The sequence below is a fragment of the Periplaneta americana genome, chromosome 2, assembly GCF_040183065.1.
Source record: "Periplaneta americana isolate PAMFEO1 chromosome 2, P.americana_PAMFEO1_priV1, whole genome shotgun sequence".
NCBI lineage: Eukaryota > Metazoa > Arthropoda > Insecta > Blattodea > Blattidae > Periplaneta > Periplaneta americana.
In genome coordinates, this window is record NC_091118.1 from 146,382,390 (window position 1) to 146,400,778 (window position 18,389).

The 18,389-nt window shown below is 36.4% G+C and overlaps 1 protein-coding gene across 4 annotated transcripts in view; it reads right to left on the reverse strand.

Annotated features, from left to right (window-relative positions):
* RhoGAP93B (MyTH4 and RhoGAP_KIAA1688 domain-containing protein RhoGAP93B) overlaps positions 1 to 18,303 on the reverse strand; it is a 121,077-nt gene extending 102,774 nt beyond the window's left edge. For all 4 annotated transcript variants that reach the window (XM_069818597.1, XM_069818598.1, XM_069818600.1 and 1 more), the window contains exon 1: positions 18,158 to 18,303. In XM_069818597.1, coding sequence (XP_069674698.1) covers positions 18,158 to 18,171 — 14 coding nt within the window. In that variant the 5' untranslated portion in view covers positions 18,172 to 18,303. The remainder of the gene's footprint in view (positions 1 to 18,157) is intronic.
* Positions 18,304 to 18,389: the final 86 nt, after the last annotated feature.

Consider the following 18,389-nt stretch of genomic DNA (forward strand, 5'->3'; position numbering starts at 1 on the left):
TAGTAAACAGTCGAAAGGTTAGAGCAGTGGTTCCCAACTATTTTCGTTTCGAGAAACCCTTGAAAAATATTTGGTTAACCTTCGAGGAAACTCCCCTGGCTGATATATAATATTGTACCACGATTTTCTTGGTCAAAAAGTATAGGCCTAATGTTGAACAGTAGGCGAGATAAATAACAATTCATACTCAGGCCTAGTAGTGAATAAAATGTTACAATATTTATTTACTGTTTATTAACATATTTCTTAAAAATACATTCGTTTTAATTTTAAATCAAGGTTACCAATTACAAAACCTTATTACATGCAATGTTCTTGTGTAAGTATATAATACAAAAACAAATTTGTAGGATTCATTATCAATTGAAATGAACCTAAACAGTTTTTCAAAAGTATAAATCACTTTTGAAACTTAGTTTAATGCATTTATGCTTTTTTTTTTTTTCTTTTTTTTGGAACATAATAATTGCATCCTTGGAAGCAACTTAGGTAAACACAAAACTGTTCTTCGACGGACAAAAGCCTGTTTCTTTGCTAGGTTTTAGGTTTTAGTGTTCGCCAAATATGAAAACGCTCGTTCACATAAATAAGCTGTGTAGAAATGGACGATGACATATTAAAAATCATCCGCCCCATAATGAGAGTGACCACAAGAATCCAGAGCAATTTTGACCAAGGTTTAAAATAATGAAGAAAACTGAAGTAGCGAACACAAAAAACAAATTAATTTGAAAATAAATATTTAAATATTGACATCTAATGGGTGTTCGCTGAATTTAATTTTTCATGTGCAATCACATTTCAGTTTAACCAATTATCCTTCTAGTAGGCTGAATAAATTGTCTGCACTGCTTGGATACTCTGCGGGAGGTTTCCTGATTCAAGTTTATATGTTTGATGATAAAGAAGGGAAGTATTTGTAGAGCTTTCTGGGATTCCAATTGGTCAGAAATCAGTGGTATAATATCTTTACGCTTTTTTTTTAAGTCTGGAGCTGAGATAAAAGGGAAAATATTTCAACACTACTTTAAAAATATGTTGTTTTATCAAGCACCAAATTTATTTTTGAATGTTACGAGTTTATCTGTAGAAGTGAAAATATTCTCGTTGGTATCTTGCATGCTAATGTTCAGCGCACTTAAGTGTTCATAAATATCTGCGAGTTATGCAAGTTTCATGACCCAGGATTTACCTTTAAGAAAATTACTGAAAGAAATTTTAATGTGTTCTGTAAAGAAAATCAGAAGCACACCTCGAAGTTAAAATATCCGAGTTAGCATTTGTCCCCTAGACAACCATCTCATTTTATAATAAACGTATTTAAATATGAGAATTCACAATAGTTAATTGTGAATCCTTACATTTGAATACATTTATTTTAACAATATTTCCGTTCTCGTTGTCGTTTACGTTCCCGGTTTATTGTGAACCAGCCTTAATATTCATTCGCTACTGGAGTCGTCTTTTGGAAACTGCTGACTAAAACATTACCCATTTCTGCAAAACTGGGACCACAAACTCTTTTTTTTTTGCAAGCATCTACAAATGCGAAGCCTTATTTCCTTCACTGAAGTAATGTGAAATCCAAGAATAGAAAGAGACTTTCAGCTTTCGTGTTATCACATATTCTTCCATTTTGCGGTAATGACAAATTTTCAGGCATATGACCTTCCTGGCCTCTGATTGAGGTTCTGGCTGATAGGTACACTTAACGGCAAAAAGAATGAGCCGACTCTTGGTCGATAGAAATGCTAAGTTCTATCGCGCGGTTCACTAGTGTAAACGTACAGCAATGCCTTATGCAAGGCATTGCTGTGGTGTCTCTTCATTGAAAGTCATCCATATACAATGTAAACAACCTCATGACCTGTGTGTGGCCCAACGATAAGATGTCTGACATCCAATCTAGAGGTTCTGAGTTCGCTTCTCGGTACGGTAAAATTATTATTATTTTTTTTTTGTTTTTAATTAATTTATTACTTTAATGTGAAATGGAATTTGTTCATAAACTTCGTTATATCTGCCTTGTAAAATTATTATTGCCCATCACCTGTGGGTTATTAATAGGGGACACTTGGATTGTATAAACAAAAATACTTGTTTTACATTCTAAAAAACCGGACGCATATCAAATATAAATAAATAATTAAATGAACAAAAAACCAACAATTTATTAATATATTAACAAAAAAGGTCTGTGGTGGGGACTAGTATCTCGTCCAAAAACCACCTGCGTCAACAACTGCCCTCATTCTGCGCGACATGGAGTCCACAAGATTATGGAGCAGATCTAAATTCATGGCCACATCCGCCCACGCATCTAGAACTCTGTCCCACAATTCGTCAGCTGTCCGAACGGGCGGTTGTTCTGCCCAATTATAGCGTAGGATCCGTTTCACTGCAGCCCACAAATTATCAATCGGATTCATATCTGGTGATTTTGGAGGCCAGTCGATCAGGTCGACATCAGGCCTCCTCGTAAACCACCTTTGAATCCGGTTGGCGGTGTGTACCAAGTGATTATCCTGCTGGAAGAAAAGTGTTCCTTCTGGATATCGTTCTCGGGCGGAAGGGATCATTACAATTTTGCCAAAATGTGCTCGCAGACTTTTGCCGTAAACCGACCGTGGATGCGTTCCAGAAGTCCTGCCCCATCATATGACATCCACCGCCAACACGCGATGCTCACGCGACCCGACCTGTTAAGTCATATCATGAAGCGTTCATCGTATCGGTGGCCATTCATACGATAAAACTAGGGCAGGACCATCGTTGCTACTAGAGACAATTACCTCGTCGGAGAAAACATTTCTCCAATCGAAGTCCTGTCGAAGAGTAGCATACGCTAGACGGTCCACGGCATGCTCCATCGTCAAATGTTCTCTCCTCACAGCAAGACGACACCGTATGCTATGCTCTCTAAAACATCTCCTCGCGGTATGTGGGGAATCTAGAAAGTTGGACGCCATCTTGAGTTGAGAGGCAGTTCCAAAGAGGTGGTTCTCAACTTCTCTCAATAACATAGCGTCCTCTTCCCTTGTAGAGATGCGCGGCCGACCAGGAATGAGACAATTCACAACTTCACTATTCTCGATAAAAAAAAATTTAGCCCACCGCTTAGGGACTCCAATCTCTCTGGCCGCCATCGAAGCAGAAAAACCTACGCGAACCAGGGCAATGACTTCTCTCTGCCATCTTCAAGCGTAATGACGAGACAGAACTTTTTTTACTTCGTTATTTAACGACGCTATATCAACTACAAGGTTATTTAACGTCGATGGGATTGGTGATAGCGAGATATTTGGCGAGATGAGGCCGAGGATACGGTTGGAAAAAAAACCGGAAAAAACCCAACCAGGTAATCAGCTTAAGCGGGAATCGAACCCGCGCCCAAACGCAACTCCGGATCGGCAGGCAAGCCGCCTTAACCGACAGAGCTACGCCGGTGGCGAACGTTTAATTAACAGACAGGAGGAAGGTTTATTATTTTTTAAGAGTTTGGGCATAGTCTAATAGATGTCGCCATATAAATATAGCTTTGCGAGACATATATGATGGCAAATTTGTACGAGTAATTAAAAAAAAAGATTTTGGGAGATACGAACTTTGAGCTATTATTGCTACCACATTCAACAGACCAATGCTGTAACGACTTACGCTACTGTGACTGTTAATGTCCTTTCGGCATAATATGTGGTTTTCCTGTTCATATTCGCTTCGGTTGATTTTGTATTTATAAATTTTATTATTATTTCACTCTTCAGAGGCCCTGATGTATCTAGAATCAACCCTCCATTCGATTTTATAACATATTTTAGGCTTTTAAATAAAATACAGCAAATTTAAATGGTTTACTTATGTGTTACCTGGTGAACTACGTCTTTGACGAGACAAGCATGCGCAATGTTATGTATCTGAAACTTAGAAATTGTCGGCGGCTCATTCTTTTTTCCGTTGAGTGTACATTCATTATCAGGCAGTACATCTCACTTTACGATATGTGTCAGATGAACATTTTTTTTGTATACATTTGAAGTCTGATTAGGGTAATATGTAGCTAGTCGGAAATGTATGCAATGGCGAGGGAAAGGAACTGGCCACCCTACCCATTATCTTCTGGCTTAGTTGCCTCACAAATGGTGCCTTGTTGGTTTCACTTGTGAGGTTCAGATCTGTCTTCGAACAGCTTGCTCAACAATAACAACATGACCTTCGTTTATTAAATTATATGTAATGTAATTTGTCTTTTTCTTTCCTCGTGGATAAAAACTAAACTTATGGCATCGTCTGGTCATGGTGGAGTTCTCTAAATTAAATTTGTCCCTAAAGATATCAAGTTGGCCAACCCTGGCCTACGACTCTACGGCATCTTGTCCAGAACTAGCGTTAGGGAATCGCATTGGTTAGAGTCCTCATGGGAGAAGAAATTTTCTCATGAAATTTCGGCCAGTGTATGGGACCAGTCATTCATTCATTCATTTATTTTATTCCATAGATCTTACATGAGCAATGAAGCTTTAAGATGTGGAACAAGTCAAAATTTTACAATATTACAATTACAATTTTTACAAATTTTTATAGTTTTACAATTTAGTAATTTTCTACAATTTTTACAATTTTGTGCAATTTTTTACAATATTTTGGCGAGATGTGAGATGAGGTGAGGTCCGAGGATTCGCCAGCATCGTGATGCACTTGGGGAGCTACAATAGGTAGCGAAATCCGGTTACGAAAGCCAGCTATAATGGCTATGGGACCAACATGCTAACCACACGATACCTCCATTCTGGTTGGATGATCGTCCACCTCTGCTTCGGCATATGGACGTGAGGCCAGCAGCCGGCTGTTCGGTCTGGGCCCTTAAAGGACTGTAGTAGCAGTAACAGTAGTATTAATATTTTTTTTTCTTTAACGACTGAAACAAACTTTTATTTAACCAACTGTCGTCAAGGCGACATCAGTGCATATTCCAACACTACGTCCACATGAAAATCCCAGGGACTCTAAATAAGAACAGTTATACATATTTAACCTTTGGCATGTTTGTACGAGTTCCTTACAACAAAGGAAGCTTTTCACTATTTCTCTACTGTATTCAAATCATATGCATGGACTAATAATTAGGGATTTACTTGCCTGTTGACTCAACTTCAACACCAAGACCAATTCTGTAGTATTTCAGCCAGACAGGCCGCGTAAGTTATGTGGACCAACTGGTTGGCTAGTTTGCCTTCTGATCCGGAGTTGCGTTCGGGCGTGGGTTCGATTCTCGCTAGGGCTCATTATCTGGTTAGGTTTTTTCTGAGATTTTTTCCGAACCGTAAGGAGAATGTTTGGTAATCCTTGGCGAATCTTCGGCCTCATCTTCCTATCATCAATTCCATCGACGCTAAATAACTTAGTATTTGATACAGCGTAGTTAAATATAACAAACAAAAAATGCGTCACGTCGGCTGACGAGAGCCTTGGATTTTCGCGGAGCCCCTAGCATGACTTGCAGAACTCCCTTTGGCAAACACTGCGTCCTTTCCACGCTGATAATCTGGATTCGAACCCCGGTGGATTCAAGTGAAAAAGATAGACAAAAAGAGTGTTCTGTTGTAGACTTTTGTAGGGTACTCCCGTTTTCCCTACCGTCATTTCTCCATCGATCCTTTAATCATAATCGTCAAACTGCTGCCGCTAGACGACCTCCCATGGTGCACCAAGCGGATATTACGTCGGCAGAGAGCCTACCGTTACGGCACGTTCCCCCTAGTCAAGTACCTGTTACTGGGGGAAGGGAGATATTTTTTCACATTCATTATTTAGTTTTCGTTGAATTCAGCTTTCAATGAACGAATAATCTCTTAACTTAATATTTTCCTGGGTTTCTTTTCGTAGTGACATTAACTCCTTCTCAGTAAGCTAATTCTTCAATATTCCTTCTAATCCTCCAAATCTTTTTTTACGCAATCTGATTTTCATTCATTTCAAGGGCCACGTGGTGGTGAAGCATTCATGTATGACACTGTTAGCTACACATGTTAATAGGAATGTAATATTATGGAAGAGATACGGATAATCTGATAAAGGAACCACCAGTGTATGAAATCAGACCAAATATCCCAATGTTCAAGATCGCTGTTACTACTGATATGACTTAGTCGTTTGACAATAATGTATTATCAACCTTCAATAATATCTTATAAAGTTATTATCAGTCAAATTTTCATCGCCTTGTTTTCTCATCAACTCTTCCTTTGTAAATAAACTGTTAGTACCTTCAGCAACAGTGAATAATACGTATAACTCCTAAATAATTGGACTGAACCTCGAATCCGCTTTCAAGATGTACCACCATTTGGTCTCAAATCGAGAATTAAAAAAATAAAAAATCGTGATCTATACAACACATCTGCTAGAGCAACTGAGAAATTTCATAACATATTTAAATGAAAACAGTGTATTTCAAATTACGCTATAATATTTTATTTATACTTCTTCATTACAGCATCGAACCTTCCTTCTAACACCAGTTGTTCAATTATTGCTACACAGAGGACATAATATAATAATTTATAAATCTTCTCACCATTCGTGAGCTGCCACAAGGGACAAAGAGTACAGAAAACAGATATGGTTGTGTGCTAATGCGTGCGTGTGTCAATGAAGTGTCACATTTTGTAGCACACAGATTGAATCGAGCATTACACTCAAATTTCTCATACAATCCTCTGTGAATACTTAGTAAGCAAATTCAATTTAGTACAACATTTTGTCATTAGAGGAGAAACTTATAATCTAGAAATTTAAACCTCTTCTTTCTCCTTCCCTACTCTTTGGTCCACCGAAGAGAGGATTTTTAATAAAAAATTTTAAATTTCGATATATTTTACCCACAAGACAGAATATTTTGAAATAAGTTCCGAGCGAACAAGTATATTTAACAAAATTCTAAAGTAACATAGTAATTCATTTTTAAAATATATATACAAAATGAATACATTTTCAAGTTAAAAATTAACTGCTACAAATCACCTATTATCAAGCAGTACTCCTCCCAATACACGACAGCCATAACTGACCTTTCGTACTTCGTTCAGCCAGCTCAAGTTCACAGGTCTCCACCTTCATTAACTATCTTTTGTCGTTCTAAAGCCCATTGTTTTCTCTGTACATTTGTCCTTGACTAAATAGTTTCCTCATCAACATTCTGACTTTGCATACCCATGCCATCGTTGGATCTTACGAATCACGCCCAACTTGTATACAGTCCCCATACAATGAATGTTGTCATTATCTTACTATTGTATTTACCAAGCTTATCAGATAATTGCGTTGGTAAACAAAATATGTAATTATAATTAATGAAGAAATAAACTCCGTTCAGTCACTTCTGATGTTACGATCCAGAATTAATATTACATGAAGCACAGAGAATGTTGTCAATTGAATAAGCATACAAGGTGAGGCAGAAATATCTCCCCATTTTCAACTGCACATACAAAGGAAGATATTGAAGTCAAATATCAAACAGTAATATACATTTATTCCTTATGGTATGCCATTTAATCCTTCAGTTCAGTTCCGCAAACACTTTCAGATTCTACATCAAGGAAGTGTTCCTCGCCGCAAGACCATAAAATTGTGTATTACGTCATTTCGGAATACGGCTTCAGCACTAAAACAAAAACCACCATTTTCACTTTCAAAAAGATATGGACCAATAATCCCAAACTGTGTGACACCACACCAGACAGAGATGCGTTCACTATGAAGCGGTCGCATGTTGATCTCTTCCGGATTTTCCTCTGCCCAGTACCGAAGTTCTATTTATTTACACTTTCGGACAAATGAAAATGTGCTTCGTCTAACATTAACAGAACAATATTGTTGGACAGGATTTCAAGAAACTTTTTAGCAAATATCAATTTCCCATAGGGTAAAGATCATTAGTTCTGGATCTACCTAAGCATACCTGCCGATTGCGGAGATGGGAATGACAGAGAGTAACGAGTTTTACCTACAATTTATTAATTGACCTCTCTACAATAATTTATAGTCGTTTATATTTACAACAATTTCAATTCAGTACATTATTTCTTGAAAAAGTAAAAAGTAGCATTTGATTCACAAATAAACTCCCGGCACTAATTGAGGATCAGTTAACGAAAAACATTTCCCTTTTATAATTTAATGCAGAATAGCACAAGAATCACATAAATGTAGGGCGCATAACATTACAACACTCCACAGATAAGATAAGCAAAGTGATCTGCAAATAGTGATCGGGACTAATTGAGAATCAAAATTCTGGATATTATTTCCATGACGGTACATCTTCAAATTATTAACGCAATTGTGAGGCGACGACAGAAACAAAAGATGCGAAAACGAATGAGGTGTATAAACAATTGAATACTCTTCCATATTTAAGTATACAAATATAGGGGTGCCATTTGAAATTCCAAAGTTGGGAAGGCTGGGGAGGGGGGGGGTGAAATCTAAAATGTAATTAAGCCTGGTTTCAGACTCCCCCCCCCCCTCAATATCCAAATTGACGTGTTTTTTTTTGGTTTAAATTGAATTCAATTTAAATAATTAGTAATATTTAGAATGAGAAGATCTGAAATGAAAGTCCAGTATATTAAGATAATGAAATAGTAATCTGTGGGCAAATTGAAAACCGAATATGATTCACTCGTTATTTCCAATGCATTAGCTTTCCAATTTTAAGCTATGATCTTCTAATATTCAACTCCATTAACAGATTGCAGAACAGTGTAATATACAATCTCTGATAAAAAATGCACAGACAGACAATAGTAATTGCTTGACTGCTTATCACTTGATCAGCTTTGTCTTTGTTTCCGTGAGGGCAGTTCCTGGTGAAACTGTAATATGATACCGAAACCCGCGCGCGCGCACGCACACACACAGAGTAACGTAATCTCAATTGTGCAAAGTTAAATTCTCCTTTTGAGACAATGTTTATATAGTACCGTATAAACATTGTCTCAAAAGGAGAATTTAACGGAGTTATACTTATAACTCCGTTAATTAACTCGTCAAGAAACTGTGTCCTTAAAGTGTTATAAGCAGGACAGCGCTATAGCCAGGAAATGATTTAAGAAATTGGGAAAAAAATTTAGACACTACTTCTTAGGAAACATATTTTACTGTGCATTAGTTACAGTGCAAAATGCAAATAAGAGTTCATCTCATAATGAAGAAAAAAAATGATTGTTGTTTTCCGTGTGTTTGTACCACTCTCTCTGCAAAACCAATCAGATTCCTGAATCTCCTCCAATACTGGATTTGAAGGCTTCAGAGAAGCGAATGCTCAAGTCATTTCAACAGTATTTGTTTATTGAATCAGAAGTTGCAACAAGTTCTCTGGTTCCAGAATCTTCTCTATGACTATCATCTGACTTTAATTTTTCAATAGAGTTCAATTTGCCTTTGGATCCCCAAATTTTCTTCGCACACCTCTGTGGTTAGCCATTGTAGGCTAATCCTAGACCTGAAAGTAAAAAGCAGAAGTCCCTCCCATTGTAAGGTCAGCCATCACAGCCTCATTTTTGTTTTATAATAATCTGCAAGGCTTGGTTTATCACTCCACGAATTTTCAGAGCCGTACGGCCCCTCTAAGGTCTGTTTTCGTCGCCATTTTTAAAGTGCTGCATTCAACTTGTCATTTAAATTGCTCCAATGTTGTCCGATGGTGATTCCAAAACCTTTTTGGAAGTAAATACTGTGAAACCATATGGCGATGGCATAAAGATACAGAAGGAAGAATGTATGAATTACGTAAGTAAACGTCTGGGGACAGCTCTTCGTGGTGTTGTGTCATACTGGAAGTTCCAAGGGATAATGTTAGGTGGTAAAAGTCATGGTGCACTGAAACAGGATACCATCGCCAAACTGACTCGATACTACTAGAAGGCTATCCTGGAAAACAAGGGAGATCTTCCTGCCATAAAAAGAGCAATATTTTCAACTCTTTCGCACAGCATACTAACTGAAGAGAAGTCCCAGCACAGTAAATGCCCTCCTGGTTCCACATCCTGGTACTCCTATCAGAGAGCCATAGCAGAAGATAAGCAGCCACGTCCCCATAAAGAAATGATTGGGACACCTTTAACAGAAGGCCATTTTACGAGTAGAAGTGCTGTAGCATAGGCAGTTTGTGAATACAGAAATAGGGACCACAAAGACTATCAGATACACATTCTGCTGCTGGTGGGTCAACTGGTGCTAAAGAGCATCAAACTGGCAAGACAATAAGACTGTCGATGTTCCTTGACTGTGAAGCATTCAGCGACATTCCAGAGGGTCAGTCATGCTGTGAAACTTGCTAGGTTGAGACTGGAAGAGGCTATAAGGCAAAGGGAAGGAGTAACACACAAGACTGGCCATTTCTAATATTCCAGAAGTGATCAGGGTTCCTGTTTCCAGCAAAACTGTAAGTAAAAATTAACTGCCCATTTCTCAACTTTTCATTTTTATTAAACTCTTTGTCATGTACAAAATGTATCAACTCCCACAAAAATGAAGCTAGAAAGCTGATTCTTTTTTTGTGGAACTTGTCTAATATATGTGCCACATAACTTGCTATTTTAATGTTAGTATGACTTCAAATATTTGAGAAAAAAAAATTTCGAATGTGAGAAAGAAAAATTTGAATGTGTAAGTACTATTTTTTTTTTCAATGAACACTTGGCTTTTAGAGAAAAATATTAAAAAGAAAACAGAAAAAAAATAAAAAATAAAAAAGCAAACAAACTACTGAACACTCAGGCAAGAAAATATCTAAATTAGGTCCAGACAGTATCTGGAGCCTGGTGTAAAAAATTTAATAAACAATTTTTAATTTTAACCCTGTTTAATACATTTTATATCCGAACCAACAAAAATAAATATATAATATTTATAATGTTGTTAGGGGAAAACCTGAAGTGATACCCATGTGAGTAATAAGTGTACAAAAAAGCAAGGCTTTAACATTATTAGTTTAGAATTTACATATTTCACCATAACCTCCCCTTAATCACAATCTTAAGCAGCAGCTTGAGAGTCGAGGGCAGAGGTCCCTGCCTTTGTGCGGCCAGCCATCACAGACATAAGCTTCAGCTTGGGAGCTGATAGTAGGAGTATCACCACCTCTTCTGTGGTCGGCAATCGTGGATGTAGACTAAGCCATAGCTTGAAATCCAATAGCAGAAGGGCCCCTACAAATTTTTTTTAAGTTCTCCACATGGAACCTGTAAGACAAGTCTACTCTACACGGAACATGTTTTCTCCTCAAACTCCCCTTTGTCCTACTGCATGGGTCAGTGGAAATATCAAATTAATTTCATAAAACTACATTGAACCAACTATTTTGTTTTCCAATCGAGTAATCACTGCTTCAAAATCCTGAAGGCACCATCCCCCTTGTTAGTGATCTCGTTTCCTCCTTCCTCACCTGATCAATAAAAAGACTGCAACAACAGATTTACGAAAGAATCCTAGAGAGGCAAGAGAGGAAATACCCAGTCTCAAAAATTACGATATGTTCTTTTCTTTCTTTTTCTTTTTTTTAATGTCTCATTTAGTGGCTTTTATGATATCTGATTGCACAATGAGAGCAATTCATCACTAAGCACATTTGTTGTAGGGTTATAATTAATAAGAGAACAAAACTGGTCAATGATACAATTCCTGAGAGACGATTAAGAGGAGAAAGAGGAAGAAGATAAGAAGAAAAGGACGAGAGAAAAAGAGAAGAGTCGCCTTTTACTTGAGGCTGTTCCTAACTTGCCAAAGAGAACAGATGATTTTATGGCACTAGCTAATTAAAGCTGTACCCTGTACGTCACAGACTTGCAGTGAATATAGAGAGCTGTAAAAATACAGAACCCTAAAAGAAAATGTTGCTGCAAACTAAGTTTCAGATAAAATGTGTATATTTCGCCAGTGGTTGGAAGATGACGGTAAAGCAATTCGTGCAAAGCAAGGTCAACATATCAAGATATTTTAAATAAAATTTGAGAGAAATGCACATCGGCCTACCTACTAGCTATGGCACAAATATAGTCAAGTGAAACAAGCTTCTAATTTTGACAAAACGAAAGTCAGTGTCACATCATCTAGGTCTATAAGGAGAGTGCACGGTTGCTACCAGCGTCTCTAGCAAAAGAATGTGGCAAAACTTTGGTGATTGCATCCAACATATCCATGAACAACCATATCAGGCAGTGAAGTGTACTTATAATATGTAAAAATGCCTAAAACATAGCAAAACTGTTGCGTAATGAATTGCCACAATATGGCACAAAACACAGAACGGACTGGAATTAAATTTAATTCATTTCCTAATCGTCCATGAGAAACAGATAGACAGAGGAAGTGGATTTTAGCAGCGAGAAGAATAAAGCACTTCCTTTATGCAAGGTTTATTTAAATGTTTTATGGGAAGCTATTGAAACAGTTGGTATGGTTGGCGATGAAGTGACTAATAGTCAAATGATGATAATACAATTATATTAATTATAGCCCATCAAACATGTATTACATCACATTAGATTAGGTTGGTTACTTTTTCCATATAAAATATGGCTCAATTACATTAGAACATTCCTATAATAATGATGATTATGCTGATGCTGCTGCTGCTGCTGCTAATAATAATAATAATAATAATAATAATAATAATAATAATAATAATAATAATAATAATAATTTCTTTATTTCGGTGCAGATGGTTAAATTCGTTTACATTTCTAATTTATACAGGCTACTTTAATATAACAAAACAGCATCCTGGAATCAATAAAATGTTCTCCTTTCATTGAGGGAAAGCCGAGTAATATTGAAAAATCATCGTACCTATGTGTGATTTGTATTTTAAGAAAGTTGTGAGAGAAAACCAGAAAACATAATTTGAAATTTTGCGATTTGAAAGATCAATAAAAAGAATTAAACATTTAAGTAAGAATGCACCTCCTAATCACAATGTTTATGATTGTGTTGTGCAAAATTATAGGCCTAATGGAAAAGAAGGCAAGTTGGTGCAAGCAGCATTTGAGATTAAAGTAATGACTTTTCACAATTTACTTGTAATTTTAGTGAGAATATTTGGAATAGCCTATTTTGGGTGAGGAATATGGTATACTAGCGGACGAAGGGTTCTCAGGCATTAACACACAGTTACCTCAGTCATCACTCATCAGTAAGATATTATGCCACACTTTCTTTACAAAAGGAGATTTTCTGAAGATGAAGTGTTACCAACTCGAAGTAGAGCAAGTGTGCATACTCATGTTGAAAGATGCATACAGAGGGTGGAGAATTTGAAAATGTTGAAAAATATTCCAAAAGGTTGGTTTCCATATGCCAACAACATTATTTATGTTGCTTGTGTCTTAGCAAATTTATTGTCACTTATAGTCTAACAAGGACGTAAAACGGTACTTATGGCAGTAAACGTGATTAAATGAGCCCAGAAGCTGTTAATTTCGTACTGCTGATATGTATGAGGTGTAAATTTATTTTCAACAGTTTTTGTAGCGTAAGTTACTTTTAAAAATCAGGTAATGTATTTTTAACATGTGGAAGAGTTCAAACTGTAAACATAAATAAAAAAATAAAACATAAATTACTTTACAGGTGATACATAATAACTGAAAAATGCTCATATAGTTTATATAGACAAATTTTTTAATTAACTTTATTTGAACTTTTCTCTTCATATTTCTTACATTGTTAATTTAACAATAATAGTAGGCTATTTTAGATTTTAGTCTGTTGCTGTAATAAGTAAAGTGATCAAAACGAAATTCCTCTAACAATGAAAAGGATGTTTCAAGAAAGGGAACAATAACAGAACCCAATGGTGAATATACAAACAAATCCAGTTCCTTAAATTTCCTGTGTCATACAATAAATAATATTATCTGACACTAGAATACATATGGCTATTTTTCAGATTCAAAGTACTGGTACTCTCTGAATCCCTCTGTAAGTACTTAGTATTTATGGTACTGGAATGTTCAATAATAAGCATGTCTTTGCACGAAATCGGATACTTCATTTCTAAAACCTTGGCAATCCCATCCTTAGAACCAATCCAACAGAAGTAGCACAAAGCCGAGTTTGTACGTATCTTAATCATTATTAGTCCTGAGGAAAGGTAGGCCTATTCCAATCTTGTTAATGAGGAATACTTTCCCAGGCTCACTCTTTCTTAATTTCTGTACTTTTCCACTATTGATTTGTAGCTATTCATATAGTCAATATACTCAAAACCCACATTTAATTGTAATTTCCATCACACAAACACATAGATAGGCTTAATAATATTCACAATACGATGCTATACTTGAAAGAAGTAAGTCTTCCCCTGTCTAGCGTAGCATTCACTATATGCACCGTCACCGGAGTTTTACATCAAAACCCCGCCAAAGTGCTCTGTTCCGAGGTGCATGTATGCTATCTGTAGACTTACCTAGTAGTCCAGACTGATTTTAGTGAGAATTTCACATTTAAATACGAGGACGAGATATAATCAGGAAATTATTACCATAAAATGCATTAAGATGGAATGAAAATTGCTAGCTTTGCATGTCTATCAAATTACATTACTCATACATGATAAATACAGTATTGTTTTTAATGATGATATGTACTAAAAAATTGTCAGGTCCAACATCCAAGAATTACCTGCTATGAACAAAATTAACCTGGGCAGGGCATGTAGCACATATGGGTGAATCCAGAAATGCATATAGTGTGTTGTTGGGAGGCCAGAGGAAAAAGGTCCTTTGGGGAGGCCAAGATGTAGATGGGAGTATATTAAAATGGATTTGAAGGAAGTGGGATATGATGCTAGACGCTGGATTAATCTTGCTCACGATAGGGACCGAATGTGGGCTTATGTGGTTTCGTGAAATCGGCAAGGAACCTCCGGGTTTTCTAAACGCCATTTGTAAGTAGGCCTAAGTACCTATAAGAACAAAATTAACCACCAGTCTCATGGCTGCATGGACGACAACTGTATGTATGTATGTATGTATGTATGTGTATGTATGTGTGTATATATATATATATATATATATATATACACACAGTAGCGTGCAAATTAATACGAACACGACATATTTTTACATTTTCTGTCATTGTTGACCTCACAGCTGCTCATACCGCTTTAATTGACATCTGTAGTACGTGTAATTCCATTGTTGAAGGTCTGTCGTTATTATTTTTTTTTTATAATATGTGACATTTTGCCTGTCGTTTTGTACTTACAAGCATTTCAGTTGTGTTGAAGACTTAATACTGCAATCCTGTGTACATTCTGTCGTCTTCACAAATGGATACAACTCCACGAAAACGGTCTAAAATTATAACATTAGCATAGCATTCTTCTATGACACAGAGGCAAATTGCTGCAGAATGTCACATCGGTTTGGCTACTGTTAATTCGATCATAAAACGATACAGGGAGACTGGATCCATCACACCCCAGAAAAAAGGAAACTGTGGCTGGAAAAGGAAGACTTCACCTGCAGATGATCGTTTAATTGTCAGGAAAATTAAATCCTAGACTAACTGCTGTCGACTTAACCCGCGAGTTAATGGCTACCACTGGGGCGAATATTCACGTCACAACAGTGCGGCATAGGTTTTTGGAAGCTGGACGAAGGGCTCATAAGCCTATTAAGAAGCAACTGCTAACCCCTGTTACGTGCAAAAAACGCTTAATGTGGGCAAAATTACATCAACACTGGACAGTGAATGACTGGAAGAATGTACTTTTTTCCGATGAGTCTCATATCGAGGTCCACGGCCACCGTGTTTCTTACGTACGGAAAGGATCCGAAAAAGTAACAGCAGTTCATCTCCAACAAGCACCCAAATACCCCCCTAAAGTAATGTTTTGGGGTTGTTTTACACATGAAGGGCCTGGAGCATTAATACCTATCAAGGGAATGATGAATTCTGACAAATATATTCACTTATTGGAAACCAGAATCGTACCCCAGCTGCAAAAATCATTTTCGGATGGCAGAGGTGTGTTCCAACAAGACCTGGCACCATGCTATACGTCTCGAAAAACTACAGAATTCTTCAACAAGAAGAATATTCAGGTACTCCCCTGGCCAGGCAACTCACCCGACATCAACTCCGTTGGGAACTTGTGGTCAATTTGCAAAAGAAGAATGCAAAAAAAAATGGATTGTTCTACAAAGGAGAAGATGATTTCTGCCCTCATTGGCATATGGTTTCGCGATGAAGAAATGAAGAATATTTGTGGGAAATTAGTGGAATCCATGCCAAATCGTCTCAGAGCTGTTATTAGGAACAAGGAAGGCCACATAGATTACTGAGGTATGTCTATGTCTTACATCCTTTTTTTATCCCGTTTGAGTGTTTTTGCATAAGTAATTACGTTGTTCGGATTAATTTGCACGCTACTGTACATATATATATATATATATATATATATATATATATATATATATATATTCACAACTGTACCTGACTCAATATGAGAGGAAACCAAGAACTTTTTTTGCTGCTATTGATCAATTATCTTCTTAATGTATCCAGCTATTTGCTGACAACACAATGTCCTCTATAGTCCACTGTAGTCTTTTCAGTTTTTGTTTTTCATGAGAAATGAAGGGTATTTGGATCAGTGTTCATTATAGACGTCTGTTGCTAGTAGCCAGAGTTTTGGATGTAGTCAATATAGGTCTAAAGGTCTCTACTGCAGAGTTGTGTCTTCTACAATTGGTAGTGATGATTTTAATTTACTTATTTTGTGGTTTATGGATGGACAGTATAGAAGAATGTGTTTCAGATTTTCATCAATTGCCGCTATTGATGATGAAGCTGATATTGCCAAAAAATTCTACCAGTCACACTTTGATAATAGGGTTAAATTGTAATTTCATGATATTTTCTTTCATAATGCTGTTTAGTTTGAAAATGCATGTTATTTTGTAAAACATGCGGTAACTGGAGTAGAGCTATATAAGCTTAGGGAGTGCCTGTCAAAATTGCTGTGTTGTGTCTGTTACGAGAATAGGGCTTAATATAGGCTACACTTTCTATATGTTTCAAATTTGTAAATTTCAGTGCCAATCTATTCTTCTTTCTAAAATTATAGCACAAACAAAGTAAGTTTCCCACTTGGAAGATACAGAAGACTGTTAGATTTGCCAACAGTTTGTCTTCCTTTTTCTGTCGTCTGTCACAACATTTTTGTACTTAGTTATCTTAATAAATAGAGACTGATATGCCTAAATGTCTCTTACATGAATGTACACATGTGCATGCAGTTTGTATCTAATATTGTACACAAATGGAATTACCCACACACAAAGTAACACACAATTGAATACCTTCCCGGAATAAGGTTGTAACCAACAAATTTATTATTTTTGAACTATTCTACGTTACATTTTATTGTATATACCGGTACGCCTATCCCTAAAAACACACACATACATACATACATATTCAACACTTAACTCATAGGCTAGACAGATATTATGGGAAAAGAACACCAGTAGAATGCAAATAGCTGCATCAACGGAAGCTCTTGAAGAAAATGTCTCAAAATCGCTTAATTCACCACAATCTTGCAGAATCTGACACACATACACATACACACACACACACACACACACACACTACATACTTAAACACATTCATTCACGCGTACATGAAGATAGTGCAGAAATCCTTCAGTGTTATTCTTCATATGATAAAAAAGAATGACGTATCAAACTATATGGAGATACATTTATGAATGTCGCAATCAGTATGTCCATTATAAATGTACGTCAAAACGATTCAGCCCTAATATAAGTCTTACGAATGTGAAAACAACACAAATGACAATAGTATCTCCCTGATCAGCCACTACTGTGCACATCTCAACACAATCGTAGAAACTGTCATTTTCGAAAACAGGGAGGTTGACATACCATTAAATACACATAACTACATTAAAATATATTTTACGTGTCAAATACGTTCAAAGTAATAATGTATAATGTAATCGAAAGATCATAGGAAAGGAAACTACGGCCAGGCCCACTTAATTTTGAGTATTGATTTTGATTTCATGTATCAAAAGAAAAACCGAAGATGAAATTTTATTGATGAAAAAAGTATAACATACCTTTCTGTTGTCATGTCGGTAGTCTAAAATGCAATATTACACTAATAATCACTCATAATCACCTCATAACTTCCAACCGACTATAGGTGAAATCTTAAACAACCCCATGCAGCCATTTTTGTGAATGTAGGCTACTCTATTCAAATGTACTCTTTATAAAAACAGAATATTATAAATTTACCATATTTCATTACAAGTACGTACTAATTTATTGTTTATATAAATTGTGAAT